Source organism: Neopsephotus bourkii, unplaced genomic scaffold (assembly GCF_033783945.1).
Source record: "Neopsephotus bourkii isolate Nb327-2 ecotype Australia unplaced genomic scaffold, CSIRO-AGI_Nbou_v1 NB_1511, whole genome shotgun sequence".
NCBI classification, from domain to species: Eukaryota; Metazoa; Chordata; class Aves; order Psittaciformes; family Psittacidae; genus Neopsephotus; species Neopsephotus bourkii.
Window position 1 is genome coordinate 1312731 of NW_026901987.1, and position 25297 is coordinate 1338027.

General features: G+C 37.3%; 1 protein-coding gene across 2 annotated transcripts in view; it reads right to left on the bottom strand.

Moving 5' to 3' along the window:
- The window catches only part of RNGTT (RNA guanylyltransferase and 5'-phosphatase), a 184261-nt gene that overhangs the window by 49606 nt on the left and 109358 nt on the right, over nt 1-25297 (bottom strand). For both annotated transcript variants that reach the window (XM_061369796.1, XM_061369798.1), the window contains exon 13: nt 12359-12459. In XM_061369796.1, coding sequence (XP_061225780.1) covers nt 12359-12459 — 101 coding nt within the window. The remainder of the gene's footprint in view (nt 1-12358; nt 12460-25297) is intronic.

The following is a 25297-nucleotide window of genomic DNA, read 5'->3' on the forward strand; positions in this document are numbered from 1 at the left end:
AGGTAATGCTGTATAATTTCAATGTTACATCTTTTCCACTATAGTTAGGGTTCATTCCTCTTCCTCAGGCTTGTCTAGTAAAATCCTGCATTGTTGTCAAGTTTAAGTAAGTGGCACAGGTTATGCCATGCTTTAGGTGTGCAGGATCAATTTATTTTTACTAAAATGAAAGTGTTTTGCAAGTGTGCATCACTGGACATTCCTCTTGCCACAGTTTGAATAGAGATGTGCCTTTTGCCCATACAGGCTCTACCAAACCATAAAAATTTGCCAGGCAAATAACGTCACAGAACATTAATTCCGTCTCAAAGAAAGGCAGGATGTCATCTCACAAAGACATCTGAAAAATTCCTCCATGGTTCATGTCTCTGAATATTCCTCTTACTTTTAATGTTGAGAAACTAAGCTAAACAGACAAAGTATCACTGTTTATGCAGAAATCAGCCATCATATCTTATTAGAAGGATGAGTAAGAAAAGAATCAACTTTGATTATCTAGTTTCAATGACATAATTCAAATAACTGAAGCTTAATACTTCTGCTGTTAAACAATCTGCATTCATGACCTATCTCAGCTGTGAGAAAGCATTTGCATACTGTACCATTGCCTCTTCTAAAACCAAAACATTATGCTAGTTTATCACGATACACAACTCATCTTTCAAAACACATTTTTCTTAGCACATAAGTAATGTGTGAAGATTCTTATCAAAATGAGTATTGTGCACAAATTAAGCATAAACAACTTGCTCAGTGAGACTTGAGAGTCACTTCTGCTTCACTTCTGAATGACAGCACAATGAACAACAGCAAGTCCAGAATCAGGACTGTGTACAGAGCATTTTAATAAAAACTTAAGAAGTCAGAAGTATTATTAATACATTAGTTGAGAAGGGTTAACCATGCCCATAGTGAATTTTTCCTTCTGGAGGGGAGACAATAGTTCAGAGCCTTCATTACAAGATACCCAATTCACTTCTGAGTCCATCTATCCTTCCATCCTTCTCTACTCCCTAAATCTAGTGATCTCTTACCAGTGAATATCCACTTTCAAGCAGAATTTTGTACGCCTGAGTAAAAAGATTAAAAATGTAAGCATTTGAGATTTGATTCTTTTAACATTCACCAAAAGAGTGAAATGATTTTACCAACAACTGTGAGAGATGGTGGTTTTGATATGCAGGCTCGAGGTGGGGGAAATAATCAAGCTCACTATCCTGTTTCACTCTCCTCATTGTAATCTTCTTAATTCTGTAGAGTTATATACATTATATTTCATTTATAATCCACGGATAAATACTTGCTCATAGCGCAATCCTTAAATACTTTCTGAAAAAGAGCTTCTTTTTTAAGTATGATAATAGCCAAAGATTATAGCTTTAAGATTTTTAGTTATAAGGAAGAAAAATGCCATCTGCTGGGTACAGCTGAGGACTGTCCTTTTCCTACTAACACACAATGCTGCTGCCCTGAGTGAATTCTCTTCACTTTAGGATCATTTTTTTCCATCTTGAAACCTGATACAGATATATACAGAGGTTTTGGGGAGTATGTAATAGCAACCTCCTTAAAACTTGTAACATAAAAATACTAATTGTCCTATCTCTCAGGGACTGACAAGAGATAAGATGGCTAGCATCTGAATAATGATGCTTTTAATCTTTCAAGAATATCTAAACCTCCTAATACTTCACATGCTTTTGTATCTCCACATATATAAATTTTGCAGTTAGGTAATTAAAAAATATTCAGCTTATACACACAAAGCAGAGCAACACTTTGAGGTTTGTTTCTCTATTAGTTATATACAACTTCTCTGCCACTCAAAAGGCAGTGATGGAACATTGGTTGGTGGAGTACAGATGCAGAACCAGTTCGTTACCTAGCTGAAAACCATAAAACCAAGGCACTGAAAACCATATAGCTCAAGCAGGAAAAATAACAAAAAAGGAGAAGTAAAGAATGTCGAGTTAAAAAAAAAGAGCTAAAACCTGGAAATAGCAAAGTCTGATTTAATAAAATGGATAATCCTTAAAACTGAGAAACACAACAAAAGGAGGATAGGGTTCCCACATGTAAATATGAGGAGGGACAGAGCTGTTTTGAATCATAACAGCCAAGGGAATTCTTTTACATTTTTGTGTTTTTAATTTTGCAACATAAAGCAGCAGCTGTCATGTGTGTGTTTATACACACACAGAGGCACAGGTATAGGTATATATATTTATTAACTAAAAAATCTGATTCATTTCCTATGAAGCTGAAGCAGCTTACAACCTTGGAAATCTGGGTTTCAAAGTTAAAGGATTATTTCTTATATATACAGTGATGCTAAAAATGAAGTCCATCCTCTGAATGAACATATCTTCCATGTGTTTAAGATAAAAGCTTTGAAGTTGATTTCAGAATGGAACTCTGTACAAAACTGTGTTTGTAGTTCACACTCACTGTCAAGAGGCTGCTTTGTAAAAAGCAAGCATAAAAAGTGTACGAAAATGAGGAATCTGGGCCTTTTTAAGATCTTGCAGTAGGATTGCATGCTTACATCTGGTGTCATAGGGAACCAAATCTCTACTGAAAACCATTAAAGGCTTTTTACAAAGCACTAGACATTCCCTGTCAAACTGCAGTATGTGCACAAGCTCCAAACCCAGCAGCTATTGTTAGTTTCCCTATCACTTAGGTAAGTAACAACATGGATTCTTCATTACCATTGACTCATCAAGCCTTGATTATGCAAATTAGTCTCCCACAGACAGATACATGCACCTATAGCATCACTGGTTTTAATGTGTTTCTACAACAGGGTAAGCATCTCCTGAAAAAGCTACAAAGTGGTGTTAGCCAAAACAATGGCAAGTGCAAATTACAATCCTATGGCAGCTCCAAAATCATTAAAGTAACAGATATTAACAATCCGATTATTTTCCTTTATTATGTTATTTGAAATGCTGATTTTTAAAAACTGTTTTTTTTCCCCAAAACAATTAGCACAAGCCGAATCCCTACAAAACCACAGATACTTGACAATTGCTCTAAAAAATAATTACTTGGGCTTCTTTTCAAATGTCTCTGAGGCTGTAAGATAACCACATGTATCAAGAGTTTCTCTTCACTGTCAAACAGGGAAAGTAAAAGTGCTGATAATCTCCCAGAGTTTTAGAAGCCCATGCATTCATACCATGAAGATAATACAGTCAAGGCAGAAATGCAAACAATATGCATCCATCAGGGTCACTGATTGTGTTGACATGTTTTGCTGATTCTGAATATGAATTCAGAAACACACAAAATGTTGGGCTTCCAATTCCTAAACCAATAGACATTCAGATGGCATCAAAGAAAACTGAATGGTACTTGTGGAGTTATGATTATAATGAAAAATTTTTATCTTTAATATATTCATTATTTAGTACTTATATCTGTTTCTCTTATGATTTGAGAGTTTGGTACTATCAGAATATTAAATAATAAGATGTTCAGAGTAAGACCAATCAAAAAGTACGAAACATGTACATGTACCATATCTTTAGCTGTCCAGCCTGTTCGTTCTACTCTACCATGGTGATAGTTTTTTCCCCTCTCAGTTAGCTTTATTCCTCTTCGAAATATAGCACAGCATGCAAGGAAGTCATCTGAGCTGAGATTTTGGTTTTTGCCTTAAATACATGCTTCAGAGAATCACTGAATCATAGAACGGCTTGGGCTGGGACCTTAAAGATCATCTAGTTGTAGCCCTCCTGCCATGGGCAGGGACACCTTCAACTACAACAGGTTGCTCAAAGCCCCGTCCAACCTGGCCTTGAGCACTGCCAGGGATGGGGCAACCACGGCTTCTCTGGGCAACCTGTGCCAGTGCTTCACAACCCTCACAGTATTTATTCCTTGTGTCTTATCTCAATCACTTCTCTGTCAATTTAAATCCATTTCTCCTTGTCTTGTCACTACATGTCCTTGTAAAAAGTCCCTCTCCAGATTTCTTGTAGCCCCTTTTAGGTACTGGAAGCTGCATCTCCCTGGAGCCTTCTTCTCCAGGCTGAACAAGCCCAAACCTCTCAGCCTGTCTTTAAGAGGAGAGGTGCTCCAGCCCTCTGAGCATCTTCAGGACACTCTCTGGACTTGCCCAATATTTCTTTAATACCAAACACCATTCAAAAATACTTAATTTTCAGATCTGTAATAATTCTATACTTATGCTCTTTTCTAAACACAGACAAGAAAATCTCATTAAGCAACAAACTAAAATTAACCCCAAACAAACTACCCCTCCCTCCAAAAAAGCCTCCAAAACTAAATTAATAAAACCCTATTAATTCATACTGTAGGCAACTAATGGAGAAAAAAATATTCTGAGTTAAGGCATCATTTATGGCATGCTCACAAAATCTAGAAAATACTCCTTGTCTGAAGGAGACCAAATAGTTACCACCTGCAAAAACGCATTTCAAAGAAGCTCATACCAATTTCTAAAATCCATTAAAAGCACTTTGAACAGGATGTTCAAGAGTACTCTCTGATAACTCCTGCAATTTAAAAAGTTAATTTATATTGGTGCAATAGAAAAGCATGGCCACAACTGAATTTCTGTAAGTCTGAAAGCAGCATATCTGTTGTTCAAGCTATAGCAAAAGGAAGATAAACACTTTCCCTATTTAGACAGTTTAAATTATGTATCTGGCAAACCTTTACAGTATATAACAAAGAAGAATGTCAAATTCCTCTCTATAATAAAGGCATGTTATTCTACTTCGCAACTCAAAAATCTCTAAAAGGACAATACCACTATTTGAAAATTAAGTATGGGTACATAAGTATTCTGAAAAAAATCTCTGTTTACACGAAAAAAAGCATAAAGAAAGAAAACAAAAAAAAACCTTTGTAACTGAATGTCTAGCACTGAAAATATTATCTGCAAAATACTTAACATTTGATGTGCAGAGAATCTTAGAATAACTCTGACTGAAAAGAACTTTGCATGTCATCTGCCTCGAGACAGGGTCAGCTTCCAAGTTATACCAGGTTGCTCACAGCCATCTTCAGTTAGCTTCTGAACACCCCCAAAGATGGAAACTCTACAACTTGCCAGCCTACTACAGTGTTTGACCTTGCTTACAGTATTGCTCTCTCCTGTCCTTCTATAATTGGTGTCTTTTGCTTTTCATTCTTTCAAAGTGCATCTCTGAGCACTGTGACTCCATCTTCTCTATAACCTGCTGTTAGGGAGTAGTAATAGAGTATTATGTTGCCTTATCCTCTTTGGACAGAGGAAACCCATTTCTCTCAGCCTGTCTTTGTATGTCATGTTCTCCAGTCCTCTTGCTGTCTTGGTTGCCCTCCACTGGACTTGCTTAATACTTGGGAGCCCAAATCTAGACACAGTACCCCAGATGCAGCCTCACAAATGCTGAACAGAGGTGAAGCATCATCTGCTCTACCTGCAACCCAGTTATCAGTTGGCTCTCTCTGCCACAAGGGCTGTTACCCCAGTTTCAAAGTTTTGCCCTACAATACTCTGACATCCACTTTGCTTAAGTAGTCCCTAACTTGAACTTCCTTTCTTCTGGTAGTAATTTCCCTACACTCAGCTATAACGTTCAGGGACCACAGAGACCTGAGAGCAGACCTCCCTGGTCAAGACCAAAGCAGAGGCAGCAGTGTGTACCTTCAGCCCTTCCTGTATCTTTTGTCACTACACCTAGTGCTGTATGAGCAGCACACCATTTTCCTTAGTCTTCCTTTCTTTACCAAGGTACCTGGAGAAGTCTTTGACTACCTTCAACTCCAGATGAGTTCTGGCTTTCTTAATTCCACTGTCTACACCCAGAGACTGTTTTCATGTTCTCCATAAAGGCCTGCCACTGTTTACATCTTCCAGACACTTAACTGTTTGCATGGGTTGACTCAGGAATTACCCATTAAAGCAAGCCAGCTGTCTACTGCACCCACTTGTCTTCCTGCACGTGGGAAGAGCATGTCCTTGTGCATTTTGAGGAGGCTGTCTTTGAAGATCAACCAGCTCTCTTGGGCCTCTCTGCGCTTTACGGGACCTGCCATGTGACATACTACCTACCTGTTCCTTGAAAAAGCCAAAGCCAGCCATTTCGAAGCCCAAGATAATTTCTCCACACAGGTTCTAACACCTTACAGTTGCTTAGCTGGGGATGGCATCAGCTTTCAATTTCCAAATTCACAAGTAGCAAGGAATCTAAGCTACATGGCAAAATAGGGATAAAATAGCTACCAAAATGTAAAATAGGACAGAGAAGTGCATGGGAGATAAGAAAACTTTAGAGACATATGGTATATGGGAGCTTTTCTTGATCTCACAGATAGAAATGGATCTTTAACAGAGTAGATAATCATTATGGTAGCTGACACAAGGAACTGGGAAGACTACTTTAAGAAGGCAGTGCAAGAAAAAGGAACAGGATTTATAAAACACACGGCTCCATTTACATTCCATTTTGCAAGTGTACAGATAATTTTAGGATGATATGAGGCAAAGCTTTTAAAAATCTGGAGGAATGAGTAGCTAAAGTAGAATAATTATGTGACAGACGGAGATTGCCCAAGGCTGCTGCTCGAACATAAAAAAAGATGAGGCTGAGTTCGTTTTTGAAATCCAACATTAGAAATTCCAAGAGCATCCTGAGTATTAGTTGTGGAAGGTACAACATTATGTTCAGTGTACCAGAGTATAAATAGAGGTTAGATTCAAAGCTTTACTTTGAAAGCAGCTTTTAAAAACTGAAGTGTTACAAAGAGATTTTAAATATCATCATATAAGAAATACAGCGTAAATACTTCAGCACAGTACATAGGTAAAATGCCAATCCGCTTGTTTCTATTGCAACACCAATGATGGCACTTGCACAGGTAATGGTAACATCTGTGCTTCCCTGTTCTCTGCCACCACACTAATCTTTCTACACGTAACATCCTCCCTCAATCAGTTTGCACAACCTTGCCCCTGCATTTCTTCAGAACTAGTAAGACCTACTCTAGTAACAGTTGAATGCCTGAAGGTAATACAAATTACTCCTATACTTTCATCTGCAACTCTCACAATTCCATAAAAAGTAACCAACTTTGAAGCACATGCTTCCTTTCACAGTACAGCCATAAATGCAGTTAACATAGTCAAACCTTCACTCCTCCTTCTGTCATCCCAACGTTGTCCATCTTTGGATCTATTTGCAACATCTTATCCTTATTTGTTCCATAATTGCTGGGTGACGCTGCCTGTATTCTGCCTCATAATTCCACTGTACTTCACAGCAATGCAGCCCCAGTACTGACTGTGACCTTTGGAGGCTAGAGGAATATTATTATTTTTATCGCCAGCTTTGTAAAGCTCCCTTTCTGTGATGGACAGCATGTGTAAGAACAAGTTTGTGCTCTTTGATAACAGGCAATCTGCAAACAGGTGAGAAGGCAAAGAGCTCACAGCCCAGACCAACAATTTATGAACCACACAAAAGGGGGAGTGGAAAGAGAGGAGGAAGCAACAAAAACATGGTCCAAACAAACTATCATGTTAGTTCTGCAGATCTAGCTGATTCAATTAACTTTCATGATTTTGCAGCCAGTTACCAGGTTGGGGGTTTGTTTTCAAAGCAGAAGAGTGAGAAGATTAGCTACCCCATGACAGACAACATAGCTATATGACAGCAAATCAGGAACATCAAGGTTATTTTGAACCAGTTGCAGTTTCCTCCCTGCCCCTGGAAGCTCTTTCTAATTTACAGAACAAAAAAAGACATCATCACATCTAACAAAGAGTAAACATTCACTTGCCTGTAGTCATGATGTCTGTATCTGGTTGTTGATTTGTAATTACCAATGTATCCAAAATTTTAGGCTCCTGCTGTCAAGATTCGAAGCCCCCACTGTCCTCAAATGTATAGTACTTTATCTGCCTTTTTTTACTACTTGACAATGCCCAAAGTAAACAGAACTTCACCTAAACACCATTGGGTTTTCCCCCCCTGTGTTCTACTTAATCATGGATACAATAGACTTGCTACTAACAAAGAGTTCACATCTATTTCAGATTACTAACTTTTTTTTCCAAGAGATAATTTGTTATTACTACTACTTTTACAAAAGACAAATAAAATTCTTGATTTTTTTCCAATACTTCAAAGTTCTGTAGAAAATTTATATTATTCTGTAATTTAAAATGTTATCAGACTAACCCAGCAAGATACTTATTCAAAGCCAATAAAACCAAAGCCTTGCTTGTAATTTGATCTTAGCATGCCTGATTCAGATAAAATTAAGGGAATTGCACAGCCTAATTAAAAAACTGTAAAAGGAAGCATGGACATTTAAGAAATTCTGGTTTTGGAAGCTACCACAAATGTAGGCATTTTCAGCTGGTATTTGTGACATTTAAGTAAGATTCTGACTTTGGGGGTTTTATTTTTTTTAAGAAATATTCTTAGAATCAGAAGTTTTGGGGGAAAGCATCTCCACTGTTTAAAACCGTCTTCCCTGTACTGTATCTGAGGTATTACAGCAATTAACTATCCTCCACATTGTCTTCTGATAAGGTCGTTTAATTTGGAAATGCAGTTGATGTGTTAAAGTCCCTGCTGTATTTTATTTTCTATGAGTATCATCATAATTTAGGAAAAATACAAGGCACTGTTATATAATCAGAGGGTTCCACTTCACACTGCTGATGTGAGACCATTACCTTAGTAAGCCTGAAATGATGGAGGAGCCTGGGAAGTGGGTCTACCTTTCTAAAGCACATGTAATGCGAGGGCTTTTCAGTTCAACTGCTGTGTTTCACCAGAGATAAACAATGAAGTACTTTGGTTTAACTGACTTAGAAAGTTGCTGGTTGCTGTTTTGGGGTTGGTTTGCTTTTTATTCTCTTTTCTAATAAAAGTAACAATATTGATGTGATAAGAAGAGATTGAGAGAAAGCATAAGATGGAATTCTTGCAAACACAACATAAAGAGTTAATCTAACCATCATCCTGACGCTTGGACAGGCTGGACTATGACAACACACAGGGGACAATTACCATGGCTCAGCTGATAAGCTGTAACTCACTAAGGTGCAATAATGCAATTTCTTTTAAAGATGTGCACTGAACAGGAGTGTCAGGATTAGGTCACTGAGGTTACAGAAACCCTGCCTTTCTTTGAGATTCAATACTATCTTTTTTCTTTGTGTTTATTCTTTGTTATGCAGTCTTCCTCTTTACAGGAAAGCTTATTCTAAAGCTTATTCTTATATGTAGATTGTAAGCCAAATCCTTCTTTTCAATTCAACAGCAACACTCCCTCCAATATCAACAGTGAAATAACTGAACCCTAGATAAAAACAACTGGTCATTCATCCATAGCTGAACTACATCTGGGTGAAACAGCAGCTATTTTGCAGTTAACATAACTATTGCAGACTGATCAATGGGTGGAAACACACAACTGAAAACACAGGGGAATTTCAGGTAGATGGAAAACAATCACGCTGACTAAAATCAGGCAAACTCCCTAGAGGTAACTCCTTCATTCATATGAAAAATGCACAAGATTGTTTACAATTGTTCAGGATCTCAATTACACATGCTATCCAAAAAGACATGTTCAACAGCTGACCTTGCTCTCATCTCATGCTACTGAATAAATAATGCTCCTATATGCTTTTTTCACTATTTAAGTGAACAGGGAAATATAATGACAAGAGCTGCAGGGTTGGAGTTTTGCGATACAGACTCAGCCTGTACACACACTACTGGCTAGGCTGTAAACTGTGATAAGAACTTGTAGCTCATGTTTAGATACAGCTGCATTTCAGATTTAAAGATGAGCCTGTATATCAGAACAGAGGACTTGGGAATTACGGACAATCCCTTTTCTCACTGTTTAAAGCTATCAGGTATGTGAGATCAATACTTTGACTCCTCATTTGTCACTAAGAGTTCAATACAAAGACACACCTTCTATTTCCATAAATACTATTGCTTAACCACAGCAAAACAAGACACAAATTCCCTAATAGTACTTCAAACACATCTATATTACTCGGCTGTCAAATACATGCAGGATTTCTTTTTGGATTACTGAAGAAAACTTTTTTCTACCTAAAAGGCTCAAGCCAATATCAATGCTTGCTTTTAATCTCAAGGCAGTGGGGGGAGGCAAGAAGCCTGATGCTGTCATCTTAGAATTGCCAGTAGCAAGACATTCAGTTCATCAAACCAGAATTTTTAGCTATAGCGTAAATCAACCATTTTATTATGGTAGTGTTCAGAACTCAATAACGGCCTTTTTACAGTCTAAAATTAAAGATGCTTCTTTTAAAACTCTAGTCAACAACTGCAAAATCAGTATAATTCTGATGTTTCCTCAAATTGGTTCATCTTTCACCAAGCGATAAATTGGATACTCAAATTAACAACTGAAGCAGTTAAACCTGGAGTATTTCAATCATTATTTGTGTTTAACTGGGCAGAAGCTATGGTTTCATAGATCATTACTTAACATAAATACTTCTCTTCCAACAATGGCAAATTATTATTTTCCACCAAGTACTTCATTAAGTTTTCTTTTTGTTGGATGAATGCACTAATGTTACTAATAGCAGTCAACTATCATGTGAAATGAAGTAAAACATATCTGGAAGAATCATACTTTATTTATCAAATGTCAGATTTCTAAGATTATTTTTTCTTATGCTTGTGAGAGGAACATAAATATTAACATATTTAAATACTACAGTATTTACAGACTAATTCAGATAATTATTTCCACAGCATAAGCAATGCAGTTATTTTCACATAGCTGGAATATGGCAGAACTTTTCTATATGCTAGGAAGTGTTTCCAATTCCACAATGGATCAGCCATTCTTTAGTAACTTGATACTAACTGCCCAACCTTTTAGGAATATTTTTTTTTGCTGGCTCATATTTTATAACCTTTTAATGTTCTGATCAAATAATCTACAATGTAATACACTGAACGTAAAACAGCAGCACTGACAGTTTTGTGTTTGAAATCAGTGATAACTGATCAAGCAAATACTCTTTTTTAATGTGAAATTTTGTCATCTGCTACATCTTGCTTCTGTATCACAGGCTACTACTGTATATTTGTATACTCCAGCAGAAGTCATGAGAATATCATAATAAAAATAACCTTCCTATCAAAAGAGTGGGTCATTTTTAAAATCTTTTTTTTCCCCCCAGAGATCTTTCATATTACACTGCTCTGTGACTTAAAAGCCAAACAAACACGGAATATTTGTAATGAGCTGATTCTCTGAAGTGAAAACTAAAATATTCCTGTATATTCTCTGAAATAGCGATGTTGTTACTGGGGACCTGATATTGCATTTTCAGACAGAGAACTCTGAATAGATAACTCTGACCCCATGAAATGCTCCAAAGTTGGCAGTTAAGTACATTTTGCAGAATAAACCCCCTATCCTTAAGATACCCTCTATTCACCAAATACATTCATTAAGATGACATGCAGAAGTCTAAAAGTCAGATGGGCCATTATTAGCATTATGGAACATGTAAGCAACATAGGAATTAATTGTTTACTTGTATTGAATTGCCTGTGGCACCAAGAAAAACAAAAGCTAAATGTCAGTATTTCAAACTGTCAGTTGAAATGAGTCCCAGATGTTAAAACATTAAGCAACCTAAAAATCAATGACGTTCATTTTAAACAAAATCTTTTCCAAGGCAAGCTTTCATCTAGTGACTCAATCTTCCCCTTCCCCTCCCTGGCACAACTGAACATGGAAATTGCCCCTGTTTAACATGTGCAGTGCCTGAACTAGGCAAATGGTATATAGAACTGATTTAGGTGTCTTCTGCTACTAGAACCCACATTTTTTTATAAAGATTGTAATAGTTTTAAAGGCAGCACCGAATAATACCTAGCAAGTAAAAATGTCAAGTTTTGTTTCTCTAAGAAAACAACTGCCATTTGTCATTGTGCTGAATTCTAAAATGGAAGAAAGCATACGTTGCTACTATTTTGCATAAAACTGATGGAAAATAGTTATTTTACATAAGAACTTAAGCTAATACAACCTGCCCACTTTCTAAAAACAGAATGCCAAAACATAGTGCCAAATCCAAACAGGACTTCTAAAACAAATTTTATGAAACTTGATTTAAGAATGAGTAAATTTGCATTATAAACATCTGCCATTGTTTTCAGAACAATACTGATTACCAGAGTTGCCTGTATCTCCAGTGAACAAACTTTACAGCATATAGAAAGGCTTAGCTTCAGAAAGTGTTAAGAAATACAAGAGGAGTGATTAACTGCTTTGGGACATTCACATGAGTGTTATGCATTTAGAAAGGGAAGAGATTACATACCCCTCTCCACCAATTCTTGTTATCTTTAGACGAAAATCAACAGAGTTCAGGCTGGGTGGCTTCCATTTCAAAATATCATCACATCGACCAGGCTTGTATTTCTGAAGCAAATTAAAAAGCAGTTTAATTATGCTTATTGCTTTTCACTAGTTTTGAAAGTAACAATTCAGCATTCCAGACTATATTAGCTGTCTCTAATGAATTACAATACTTAGTGACTGAAACAATGAATTCCATTACCACAGAGATAGCTGTGCTTCACTACTTTATTTGCTGCTCCCTTTTAAAACTGCTTAGGCTCTGTAGCCAAGCCATTGCCTATAATAAAAAGCTGAAAATGGAAATAAAAATTAGCATACTTCATTATCTCTCTCTGGCTAATGGAAAATTTCAAGAAAGACAGCGCAGAACAAATGAACACACTGACAGTAACATACATTAAAGATACATTTAAAATAATCTCTACATTTTTTAACAATTTCATGAACAGTATTTTTGTTATCCATGCTGTTGGCTGACAAAACATGAAACAGTCAGTGGTTACCATATTGCCAACTATTAGAAAGGCCCATCAGAAACATGTTCTTTCATACCAAGGGAATTTACGTGAAGATTAAAGAATATCATGGCATAAAGGAACATAAATAAGGAAACATCCGTTACTTATGAAAAGGGTAAATACTAGAACCAGAAGTTGCAAGGATGAATTTTCTCTTAAATTAGGGCTTTGGTTTCTCATGGTCTCTTCTATCATCTGCTCTGGTTTAGTAAGTTGCCATTTTGTTCATCCTCAGCTAACAGCAAAAGCCAACCCGCTAACCCTTTCCTTACTAGAATATGTTTCCTGGTAAAGGAGAAAATCAGAATTAACATGAATAAGGCAAAAGCAAAAGAATCTTCTGGAAATGCTGAATTTTTAGTGTTTGGATATTAATTAATCCACAGTGAAAAAAATAATTATGCAATTTTACTTCAAAAAACAGACCAATAATGTCGAGTGTCTTTTGATAACAAAGGAATCACTAGCACCACATGGCACCCATGCAGTGTTCAATATTTGCAAAATACAATATTTACTGATGCTAAACCTAACAGTTCTGCGTGTAAAGTGACAAAAGCAGATGAAGTTTTTTCTGCTTTCTCACATAAAAATTGAAAGCTACTCTTTCCAAAATAAATGCAGCGTATATTGTTTATAATTTCTTGATGAAAGATGGTGACTTTTGCTAGACAGTGAATAAAGACAAGTTCCACATAATTGAAATGCAAATCAGCTCCAAACATTTTTAGCCATCGTTCTGCGACACATGACAAAAATAACCTACTAAATGCTTCTTCTGGAGCTTCAACGTGGCTGGCTAGAGTGCCTTAGCTCCGATTTTATCATCATGGCCCTTAAAACATCCGAGGGCAATGGCTTCAGGCATTATATTCTGGTTCCCATTTAGGGCCCTATAAACCTGTTCCAAACATCAGTATTAAGAGTCACCTACCCAACTAAGTATTCTAACAATGCATGGCTTTGCACTACATTTCTACACAATAGTCTCAGCATCTGAATAATGTTTAAATGATTTATCCTTGTCCTCGTGACAACATACAGGAGCTGCTTCTGATACCTCTTATCTACACCTGCTCTCCTTCCACATCTTTTATGCCATTTCTTTCCAGCTATCTTCTATTTGAAAATTTTCCCTTGCAAAGCAACTTTCTTCAGTAGTCCCCCACATCTGTAAGTCTTGCCAAATCAAATCAAACATCCTTGTTTCACTCGAATCAGAAAACAGTGTGATAGTAAAGTTATGAAAGCATCTACTTTCTTTCTTCTCTTCCCACCCTATTTCCCCTTCCTATGACTTATGTGTTATAACATCAGCAGGTATTTGAAGAAAGTTGGTTGCCTTTACACCCTTCCAAAATGGGATTTTTAAAGGTATCGTTTAAGCAATTTACAAAAACCAGAAAAATCTTTCTGCAGTAACGAAATACTCCTTTAGTTGCCACCATCCTGCTATAGCCTCCCTCATTTCCCTGACTCTTTTCCGTTCACCAGAAATATCTTAAAATTCCAATGATCTCATCTTTAAATTCTTATAGTAATGCGATTTATCTTGCTTTATAGTTTTGTCCTCTACTTTCCAAAACTAAAAATCTGCTCTTATGCAGTATGGCGTTAAAAAACATTTAAGGACTCATGCCACACATTATAACCAGCATTAAGTAGAGAAAACAGAATATACAAAACAAGATGCTCAGAAAGCATTTAAGCTTTTTTGATCATAAATTTTATCTATATACTTTAATCTGCAGATTATGTGTTAAGTATAGTTTGAAGTACTCACATTCAATTTTACAGAAAGTATTTATTATTTTAGCATATATTCAATTGGTTGTGAGCATTGAATATGAGAATTATGATAAAGGCAGATGGCACTGAAATATCATTTTCAGTTAACTTTTCCTGAAATTTTCTAGCACTTATATCTGATATAATGTGGAATTACATTCTATGTAACTTTTATTAATAAAGTATGTCCCAGGAATAATAGGACATAATACAGTATTCAAAAGACATTATTTGTTGCTCTCTTTCATTTGCAGTTTCTAATTTGGACAAAGACACTACTACTGGGTTTTTACCTCTTAGTTCAAAGAAGAAATATGGGGATCACTTTTGTTTGTGACAAATTTCTCCACAGGTAGTGACAATCTAATTTATGAAACAGTGGCGAAAGCAGGTATGAAGGAATCCAGGATAAAGCTGAGTTGCTGAGTTTGTTGGAACAGGCATATATTTTGCTGTATGGAACACAAAATTTATCTTAATGGTTGCTCTTGGGTCTTTTAGCATGACTGAGGTCTTCAACCATTCCATAAAAGTGACATTTTCCAATCATACAGAAAGCCTAAAATCTTGTATTAAGCCCCCGTGTGACACAGTGTGTAATTTATTGATTTGCAATAATCTTCAGAGCAAGGTTACTGGAGTGTTTACAGTGATGGATTTATTGATAAATACTCAAGTCATCAATTCCTTTTTATGCAGTAGGTCATATTTTTGAGACCTTTGAGCTATTAAGATTAGACCCAGTCTTTGACTTTAGAAAATCTCAGCTGGTTTGATATATGGCTTCAAACCATCCATTTACATATCATTGCTTTAAGGAGGCTATGAAGAGAGGCTAATTGTCTTCAAGAGGAAATTTCCTCTTTTGTACAGAAACACCAATTTTAATCAAAAAAAAACACCCCATATTTTCTGTCCAAAAGGTAAATTTGGACTACTTTTGCATTCATGAGTACTAAATATTTGCTCCCAACTATAAACAGGAGCCTCACTTTCTGAAGAAACAAATAACAGTACTGTAAAATACCCCATTTTTGTAATTAAAGACCAAGATTTCTTCTGAGCAATGTGAAAAAATTCAAAAGCTTTTAAGGGAGGACCAGGTGTCTTTCAGGATTGCAGACTCTGTTCTATTTGTATTTAATTCTGCCTGGAACACAGACCCTGCAAACACTAGATGCTCCTTTAGGAAATTAATTCTTACCAACAGGAAAAGAATAAACCAATCTCTCCGAGTCACAGTACTGAAATTCTGAAGAAGAGATGCATCCAATCTATATAACCACCTAAGAATGGCCTCACTAGAGCTCTAGCATCCTACTCTGACAACAGGCAATGATGTCAACAACATGTGCCCAGGGAAGGTGAAAAGCAGGGCAATCGTATGTATTTTCTACTACTCTCTGAGAGATTATACATTTTCAAGCCCAGAGACTTCCTTATGTAGATGATTTTCAGTTTCCCCTGCACTAGCTCATCTAGCTCCCCAGTAAGACCACATAAACCTCTGGCAGCTGTAAAAGCCCGCAGCACAATGTTTTCATGCACAGCCCAAATACACTGCAGGGAAAACCACCACCTTCTGTTTATTTAAAAACAGCTTTTGTTGATTTCAAAGACCTGCACTCCCTATGGCTCACATTAAGAGAGATGCTGAACAATCAAACACATTGTTTCTGTGCTACTAATCGTTTCATACTCTTCTATATGCACTGAAATATCATTTTACATGTGTAGTTACGAATTTGTTCTCTACAGACATTACTCTACATTTACCTACATAGAATTTTATGTGCTGTTTTATCACTCAACCACCCAGTCTTCTAATGGCCTACCGTAATTCTCCAGATTTAGCGCCAGTCCTTGCTGATCCAGCAAGAAAATACCACTTTACAGTCCACCCTGTTTTTCAGCTTGCTTATGCACAGTACAGGCTCCTACTTTTTAACCAATTACTTACCTGTGGAAAACCCTTTTCTTTTATGTCTCACATGACAGAGGCTTTCTGGAAGTCTTGGTCTGAAAAACTAGCTTTACTCGAATGAGTTTTGATCCCTCTGTTGCAGAGATGTGACCTTTCAAAAAGGCATGTAATTTTCCCCATCTATATCATGTTTACCCACACTATCAACTCCTGTACTCCTCATTATAGTTTCGACTCCTTTGTCCAATAGAGACATCAAACTTACAGGCCTTACTTATTTCCTGATTTTCCATGACACCTGTACCCACCCTCAGTTTTTCTTATTGGAACTGCATTTTCTACCCTCTCATGCTTAGGCACGGATGTGTATTTTCTACATAGGATCTACTACACATTTTTTTCAGATTCTTTTTCCAAGATAGACAAGTGACACCTTCCTAAAAATCAGTAAGAAACCTACTTCACACAAGACAGAAACAGCTACTCCAAGATCAGTAATGAAAAGCAATGTTTTGACAGGATACATCTTCATACCTGTAATTGCACTGCTGGATCCACAATTTTGACTCAAGTTTAATTATAAAATTAATTGTCTGACTTGCTTCAAGGGGAGTGGGGGAGGATTTGTTCTTTAAAACTGAGTTACCTTTCTTTACCTCTATAACCAGCACAGGCTGAAACTAGCCTCAGTTAAACATTTTGTCCTATTAATTGGAAAAAAAAAAAAAGAGGAAAAATTCTCTCTACCACACCTCAAGTTAGCCAAAGGTATCTTACCTAGAAAGCAACGGCAATAAATATACACTTTTGACTATTATATTTAGTTTTGACAATTGTTAAGTAACACCTTTCTCACTTCACAGCAATCTGCTAGCATTGAACACCCGGTAAAGGTAACAGGTAATTTACAGACATCTTTTCAAAACAGATACAAAGGCTTAGATAAGAAAACTTCAAAGTTCATATTACAAACAAGTTATACAGCCCTCCGCCCTCCTCCCCCCCCACACTTCTATTATTATAATGAAAGACAAATTCACAGAAGTCTAGTTTAAAATGAGAACTCATTAATAATCCCTGAGAAGGAGATTAAATTTTGTAACAGGTTGAGTCCTGTTACATACAATACAGCAGTAGAAAATCATTGAGTTTGAATGCTAAGTGCTAAATCAATTTCTTTAAACATGAGCTGGAGCCAAACAAGAATTCTGCTTGTTAAGTATGTGAAAACTTCACCTTAGATGAATCATTGCATACAGCAGACCTGTTCTGCCTGAAGTTTTTCTATATTCTAATTCCAAAACAAAATGTGAAGCAATCTGTCTGAGATCAAACTACTCCCTAGCATTTTAAATATAGCATTCATAGCAATGATATCCTCACCACCACCCCCCGACAAATATGCATGTACACGACTACTTCTAAAACATATCGGATCCCATAGAATTTCAAATACAAAGTTCACTTCAGTCTGAAACCCTTCAACTTAGTCTAACCACAGAAATTAGAACTCTACACCAGAAACTTAATATACTGACAAATCAGAAAATACCCCAAATAGCTTTACAGGCTTGGACCTCCTGAAGTCCCTTCCAATCTAAATTATTCTACAAAACTAATCTCTTTTTGGATGCTTGCTCTTGTAGCAGTCATACTAGGTACACTTACACTAGCATTTTAATTTGCAAAAATAATGCACTTCAAATTCTCCAGTTGTTCTTTATCGCTTACTACTATAGTTGGGCAGCTCTGGCACATGCAAATTGGACACTATTTACAGAAAACCAAACTTGACATTTCACTTCAGGGATACATCTTAATGCACTCCACCCCACCGTATGGACACTGGAGTACAAGGCAAAGGCTGCACCTACCTAGCACAGATGAAGCTGAGCTGTGAAGACAGTTGGCAACATCCTGAAATGCTACTTCATAGAAATAACGGTGTCAGTGCCTTCAGGCTGGCCATGAAACCCCAGCCTTCAAATTTTTACAACTCTGATACTCACTCAGCACCTACCCAACTTCTATCTTTTGAGGATGATGATGATGACAGTTATTACTATAAATGTCCTACCCTCTGTGGCCATTCTCTTCTGGCAGAACCCCAGCCCCTTTCTTTTCATCATTTCTTTTTCACAACCTTCCATTCCAGTCAGGGCTTCTCCTAAAAGCAGCATCAACCACCTTGTCTCCCAGAACATGGAGCTTAGCCAGTTAGCACTTGTCAGCCTATGCTGACAAAAAGTGGACCAAAAGCTACTGGACCACAAACTTTTCCAGCAGCAAAATAACTGGCAGAAGCAACAGGTTACTAACTTCAGGAGTGCTGCAGTGTACAAGGGCTCTATCAATCAGTATCACCTTAGGTCCAGAGAATGAAGGCCAGCGATGACAGACATGTCACAAGTAGCATGGCAAATGTACCCCTATTATGGAGATCTTGAACTTCAGGCAAGGGCACAGAAATAACCCTAAAACTCAGCTGCACATCCAACACCCTGGGATTCAGACCCATCACTGAAAACACCCCAACAAAAAGCACATCTGTTGGCATGTCTCTTAGGTTGCTAATCTCATCAATTCTGAACCTCATAGTCAACTCCAAGGCTGAAATGGGTCCACTCAAGCCATAGGTAGGGTTTTTTGGTAAGACCCTGATGGGTCATTTTAGCACTGCAGGGCAAAATGATGGGTTGTTGGTCATGTAGAACCCCAATCTTCTGCCCTGTCCCAAAAGTACTAAGTCTACTTGCCCCCTTCCTCCATAACTGTCCATAGAGGGGCAACTCTTCTTTTCCTTCTCCCTAGCTGAAGAGAAAGGCTGTCACTTGGAAAACAAAGTTCTGTTATCTGAACGTTTGCTGACACGTTTCTTGTTAGTTGCAGATATTCTTCCCACACAGGCTTTAGTTTTGCCTAAAACCATGTGTCTTATCGGCATTTGTATTCAGTGGGTAGTTCAGCAGAAAGCCTGGACAGCAGGGAGGTTAGCAGCCCATAATGCAGATGTAGTTTCACTCCAAACAGCTGCTTTCACACGGGATAGACTTTCCTGCTTACAATTTTGTACGAGGAAGAGCGAGGTTAGTTTCTGGGACTGAATTCTGGGCAGGCAGACTGGGCTGTGGGGTGGTGCTGACTCACCATGAAGACACCCACCTGGAAGACTGAGTTACTTCAGCTGAAAGTCTAGACAAAACAAATGGTTCATTTCTCCTTGCGACTGAAAAGGAAGAGGTGGTGGGATGACCAAGAGAGAATTTCGTGCCTCATCTAGAGGAGGAAGGGAAAGTTTCCTTGACAAGGGTGCCTTACTATCCTACAAAGCATAATCAGCCAGCTTTACCTCTGTAACCCTTATTAAATATCATCCTCCTGAAGTGCTGCAGCAGATAACACAAGCCACCTTTCATTTCCCTTCCTCCACATCTTCCTTTGCTCCTTCCACCTCCAAATGACAGGAAACTAGCAAGTAACTCAGCTCTTTCTTTCCTTCCAAACATTACAGTGGTGCTACTTGTCAGCTATAAATTACCCTCAGTAAACTAGTCAGATCTTGCCCTGAAAGGTATCCTGAGGGCTTGCTAAGGTGGGAGCTGCTGGCAGACACCAATTCAGAAAGAAGATTTAAAAAAGGGCACAGAAGGCTCAGGGAGGATTTGTCTGAATAACCATGCTTGCCCAAGAGGAATGGTAGTTTGAGTACCACCAGGGAGTGACGGTAGATGGGGTAGGAAGGGATGGAGTTAACCAGCTACTGGGAATCTAATGCAATTCTTTTAAATCATCAAACATAATTTGCCACGTGGCAAATAACACAAGAATTTAACCACACTGAAAATACAATAAATTGCAATTAAGTATCCTTGAACATATCAATCATTAGTAATTTTAACCGTACTATTTCATATTTTAACACCAAGAAAAAATTTCAGTCATTACAAAAATTATATTCTGATATTTAGTTAGACTGACTTACCAGAATGAAGACACTAAAAGCATTTTAAAAACACTCAAGAAGCCTCAGGCTCACAAACAGGAAGAAATACTTCTTCTGTTGTAAAATGCACCCGTTTCCATTACCAATATTCTTCTGGTTTAATTAAACTTTGCAAGCAACTTCACATTCAACATGATACTAAAGCTTTCACTTGAAAGCAAAAAGTTAACTACAGCAAAACCTATGTTAACAACAAATTTACTCCTCTTTCCAGCTCAAAACAATGGTTAAATACTTTCTCTGAAGAGCTCTACTTAATTCTGAGGCCTCTTACTATCCACAGGGCAGCTGCTGCCCTACCCAATCTGATAGCATTCAGCTGTGTAAACATAAAGACAGAACGATTACCCAAAATGTGTTTTTATTTTCTTGCACCACAGACCCTGGATCATTTTAAAGAACCAAAAGGATCGATTATAATAAATGATTTCACGCTAGTCCTTATAGAGAGATGAGCTGGAGAAGCAGAAGTTGCTAACACTGTTGACAGATTACGTGAAAAAATGGATTAAGAAACCACAAGATGAAAGGCAATCATTGACTCAACTGTACGTTCATAGGTTTTTAAGACTAGAAACCATTAGCAGGCTTATGGAAGCAGCTCTGCTGCATACAGGACTAAGAAATTCAAACACTAATGTTTGAACCAAGCTTATAATTCTTATACAAACTCCAGTAATGTTTATATCAAGCTTATAATTCATATTCAAATTACAGCACACCTTCATGAAAGATACCAAGTGATGAAGAAACCACAGCATATATCTAGGGAGGTTACAATGGCCACTTATTACACTTGTGCTAAAGAATGTATGCTTATTTCAACACTGAATCTTGTTAATGCCTTAGTTTAGAGTAAACCCAGCTCTTCATATAATTACTCCCCTTTTTTAAGATAAAATTACTAAGTCTGAGTCTCACTGCATGGGTAATTTTTCAGTTGGCTAATGTACACTTCTTCATAGAGTAATTTCACAAAAGCCTTCATAAGTGTAGGCAACAGAACAGAATCTACTCTTCCAATTTTCGCTGCTTATGCATAGAGCAGTATACAAAACAAAGTGTATCTGGCCTTTGTTTTCTTTTGCACTGCACAGAAAGGTGTTGATAACTAGCTGAAATACTTCTTTCATATTCACACCTTTAGCTGGGATTTAATGTATTTGCTCGGAGATATACAGCCCACATTTGGCTGCATTCAAGCATCATCATAAGACCATCCAGGTTAGCCTACACACCTGATCTTTTGTAAAAATAAGTAAGTTTGCAGAAAAAGTTCGAAAAAGTAACATGACCATGCACACTGACACAAAAAAATTCAAAACCCTACCATTAAAACCCTTAGTCATAAAATAATTCATCTGTCACAAAAAAACCCCAACAAACCAAATAAAACAACACAAATCCAACCCCCCAAAAAACCATACAAGACACTAAAAGCTACTTGAGAAAATAAGCTATCCCATCAGCATCTAACTTGTGACTCTAAACTTCTTGAAGCGTTCTGCCTTCTGCTCCTTCTAGCTTTCCTCTTCAGTTCCAACTCCTGTTCCTCAAAGCACCCACACAAACAATTTGCATTCTCCCCATACACCACCATGTAATACCCCATGCTCTTCCCTATGTATTCTACTTCCTTTGTCTGGTAAAAAGGCTAAGCAAAAGGAAATCTGGCACCAGAAGTGTCTTGGTCACTGATAGGTAAATGCGATTAATGCCAATTCTTGTTATATATTGAGCAGGGCATTGAGAACTGGAAGAAAGAGATATACTAGTCTGATCACAGGCCCACAGCACTCCCTGGCTGAGGAGCAGAAAGTCCAGTTTTTCTTACTGCAGTCTGACAGAAGAGGTTATTTCAGAAGACTGCTTTGAGACTAGTGGACTCATTCGTAACTCACATCCTTGCAGGTGAAGGCAAACTATGTTGTACACTATAGTATTTATGGTGTTTGGTGGCTATCATAAGTGATCAGAGAATCAGCTTCAGAGATTATCCACCATATGCATAAGGAAAGTTACCTCACATGTTAATGACCTAGGAGACAAAGGAGAATAAAGTCCAAGAATAAAAGCCTCCAGGTTCAAACAACAGGGTGCATGATTACAGAGGCTGATGCACTGAAGTAGTGACTAAATTAATCCACTGATCTGGAGTAGACAAGGGAATAAAAACATCAGGACAGCAGCATGTAGTGAGACAGACCAAATATTATTACACAGTAAAGGAAAAATATTATTGCTTACTTTTGCACAAAACCATCATATTTGGTTGTTATTTAAAATACATCAGAGCTTCCCAAACTGATCATCACACACCAAAATCTTTATAGAGGTCAATATTTGCCAAATACATTCCACACGCCTCAGAATCAGAAAGTGAACTCTTAGAAAGTCTCTCACTGGGGTCTGAGCATGTGAAAAGGTCCCTGGGCATCCCACAGATACTGGTCACATTAGTTTTGAGCTGGCTTCACTCTTGAAGTAGCTGGAAATAACCATCACCTTCCCCATCATCACTGTCATCCATTCCTGCCCTTGCCCATCTTCTCCTTCCTAGGACAAACACTGTACTGCCCACAAAGTACCATCCGGCCATTCACTCTGTACATTCAAACACCCCAAACCAGGTTCACAAAGAAACAGCTGAATCGCAGAGAAAAAAAACCCAGCCTCACTAAAATCCAGTTCTACACCATAATCCTGCAGCTTAGAAAATATCGTTTAGAGCTGAATGGACCAATGTGAGCTAGCCATGACTGTTCAAGACAAGAACTTTTTGAAACATTTCGAATTAGAAACATAACTGTGACTGCTCCAGAGAGAAAGTGTTTTTCCTATGAAGAGTTTGGAGAAACTCAGTCATATTAACAAAACGTTTGATACCTGTGAAACCAGTTGAGACAACTTACTCAGATTTCTAAAATGCCTTTTAATTAAAAGCAAAACAAAACAAAAACCCCTCATGTTATTGACCACACAGGAAAAAAATATTTATATGCAGGTCTTGGAAGCCTATAGAACTGTATTAAGCAATTGCTACTGAGAAAAATGTTTAAGTGCTCATTATATCTGAAGGTTAAGAAATGTACTTGGGTGCATAAAATACTCATTTAGAAGCAGGACAAAATGATTATAAGGTGGTAGTAAAACAACAAGATGCTAAAGCTGAGATATAAACAATATTGGCTCATCAAGCTTGGAGAGTTTCAAGAATCCAGAAGCATCTAAGAAATTTCCACCAGTGAATGCATTAGATGAAACTGACAAATGCAGGTCAGCAAGGGAAGTATGTGTTGTATTTAATCTGACTGTACAGGTTCCGCTAAAAGCTGCTATAATGAAATCTCTTCAATGGCACTCAGTGTATCCAACATGACTGGAGGATTCCTTTATTCTTTAGGAAAACAAAACAGATATACCCAGTACTGATTTCTTTCATGTAAATGTTTGACATAATTTCTATAAAAACTCTTGAAATTTAGAAGCAGGCAGCACTAGTTGTCCCTATATTTATAAAGGAAAGATGGGGAGATACGATCCTTTTTAAGTACTCCTAAAAGTGAAGAGGCTAAGAGAAACCCCTTAGTAAATGCCAGTACTTTCCAAACATTTGGCATTTGCAAAAGGCATTTTCATAGTTGAAAGAAAACAGAAGAATCTGAACAGTGAATAGAAAATGCATAAGAACACAAAATGGCTCCAAAGTTCATACCATTCCAAAACATGACCCAAATGCTAGACCACTTCACCCTTACAAACCTTGAATCAAGTAGCACAACCTTTGTTTAACTATAGACAGATGGCCATTATGCTCAGGCTAAAAGTTGGCCAAAAAAAAAAAAAAAGGCAAGCAAATTCCTCCCTCTCAAAAAACCTCCTTTCACTAAAAATTAAAGAAACTAATAAATGCTGCTTTTTATACCTAGTATTCTATATTACTGATTCAAACCACCTGAATAATCAAAGAGCTGCAGTCCTCACTAAATATTAGCTTTTTCCCTGGTTCAGCAATTTGATCAGAATACAGAGACTTGCTGGTGGTCAATAAATATTTTATCAGCTTGAAAGTAAGATTGCTAGTGAATTCCAAGCATTATGCAACGTAATGTTGTCACACCATGGAAAGCAAATCTTGAAAAGGCTTGAAAAGACAGGGAAAAGAGAGGTTCCTCGGCTAAGCTCAAATCATTTAGGGTCCACAATTAAGTCAAAAGGATGACATAGCCCACTCCTAATAATAAAGTGCTCAACAGCTCATTACTTGACAGCAAAGTCACCATGCTGCTTTAACTCCATATAGTCAAATTTGTGCCAGTTCTTCCATTCTTCCACTTTAAAACGTGAAATAAGGAAAAATTAAAATTAACGCGTGTTCTCAAGATTCAACTTTAGTGTATTCCAGAAATGTTTCCTTTAGTGAGTTAAAGGACTGAGTAGGAATGATAGTTTTTAATACATTAAAACATTAGTACTGGTTAGCCAGAAGTAGCAGGTTTTATTGTGAAAATATTATTGTACCACAATTTGTATCTGATGAAAATGTGACTTGAAGCTATATGAAGTAGAAAGAAAAGGGATATAACCAAAATGATTTCTGAAATATTAAGCTTAACTGCCATTGCAGACTGAAAAGTAAAACAAACTACTAATATGTACTCATTT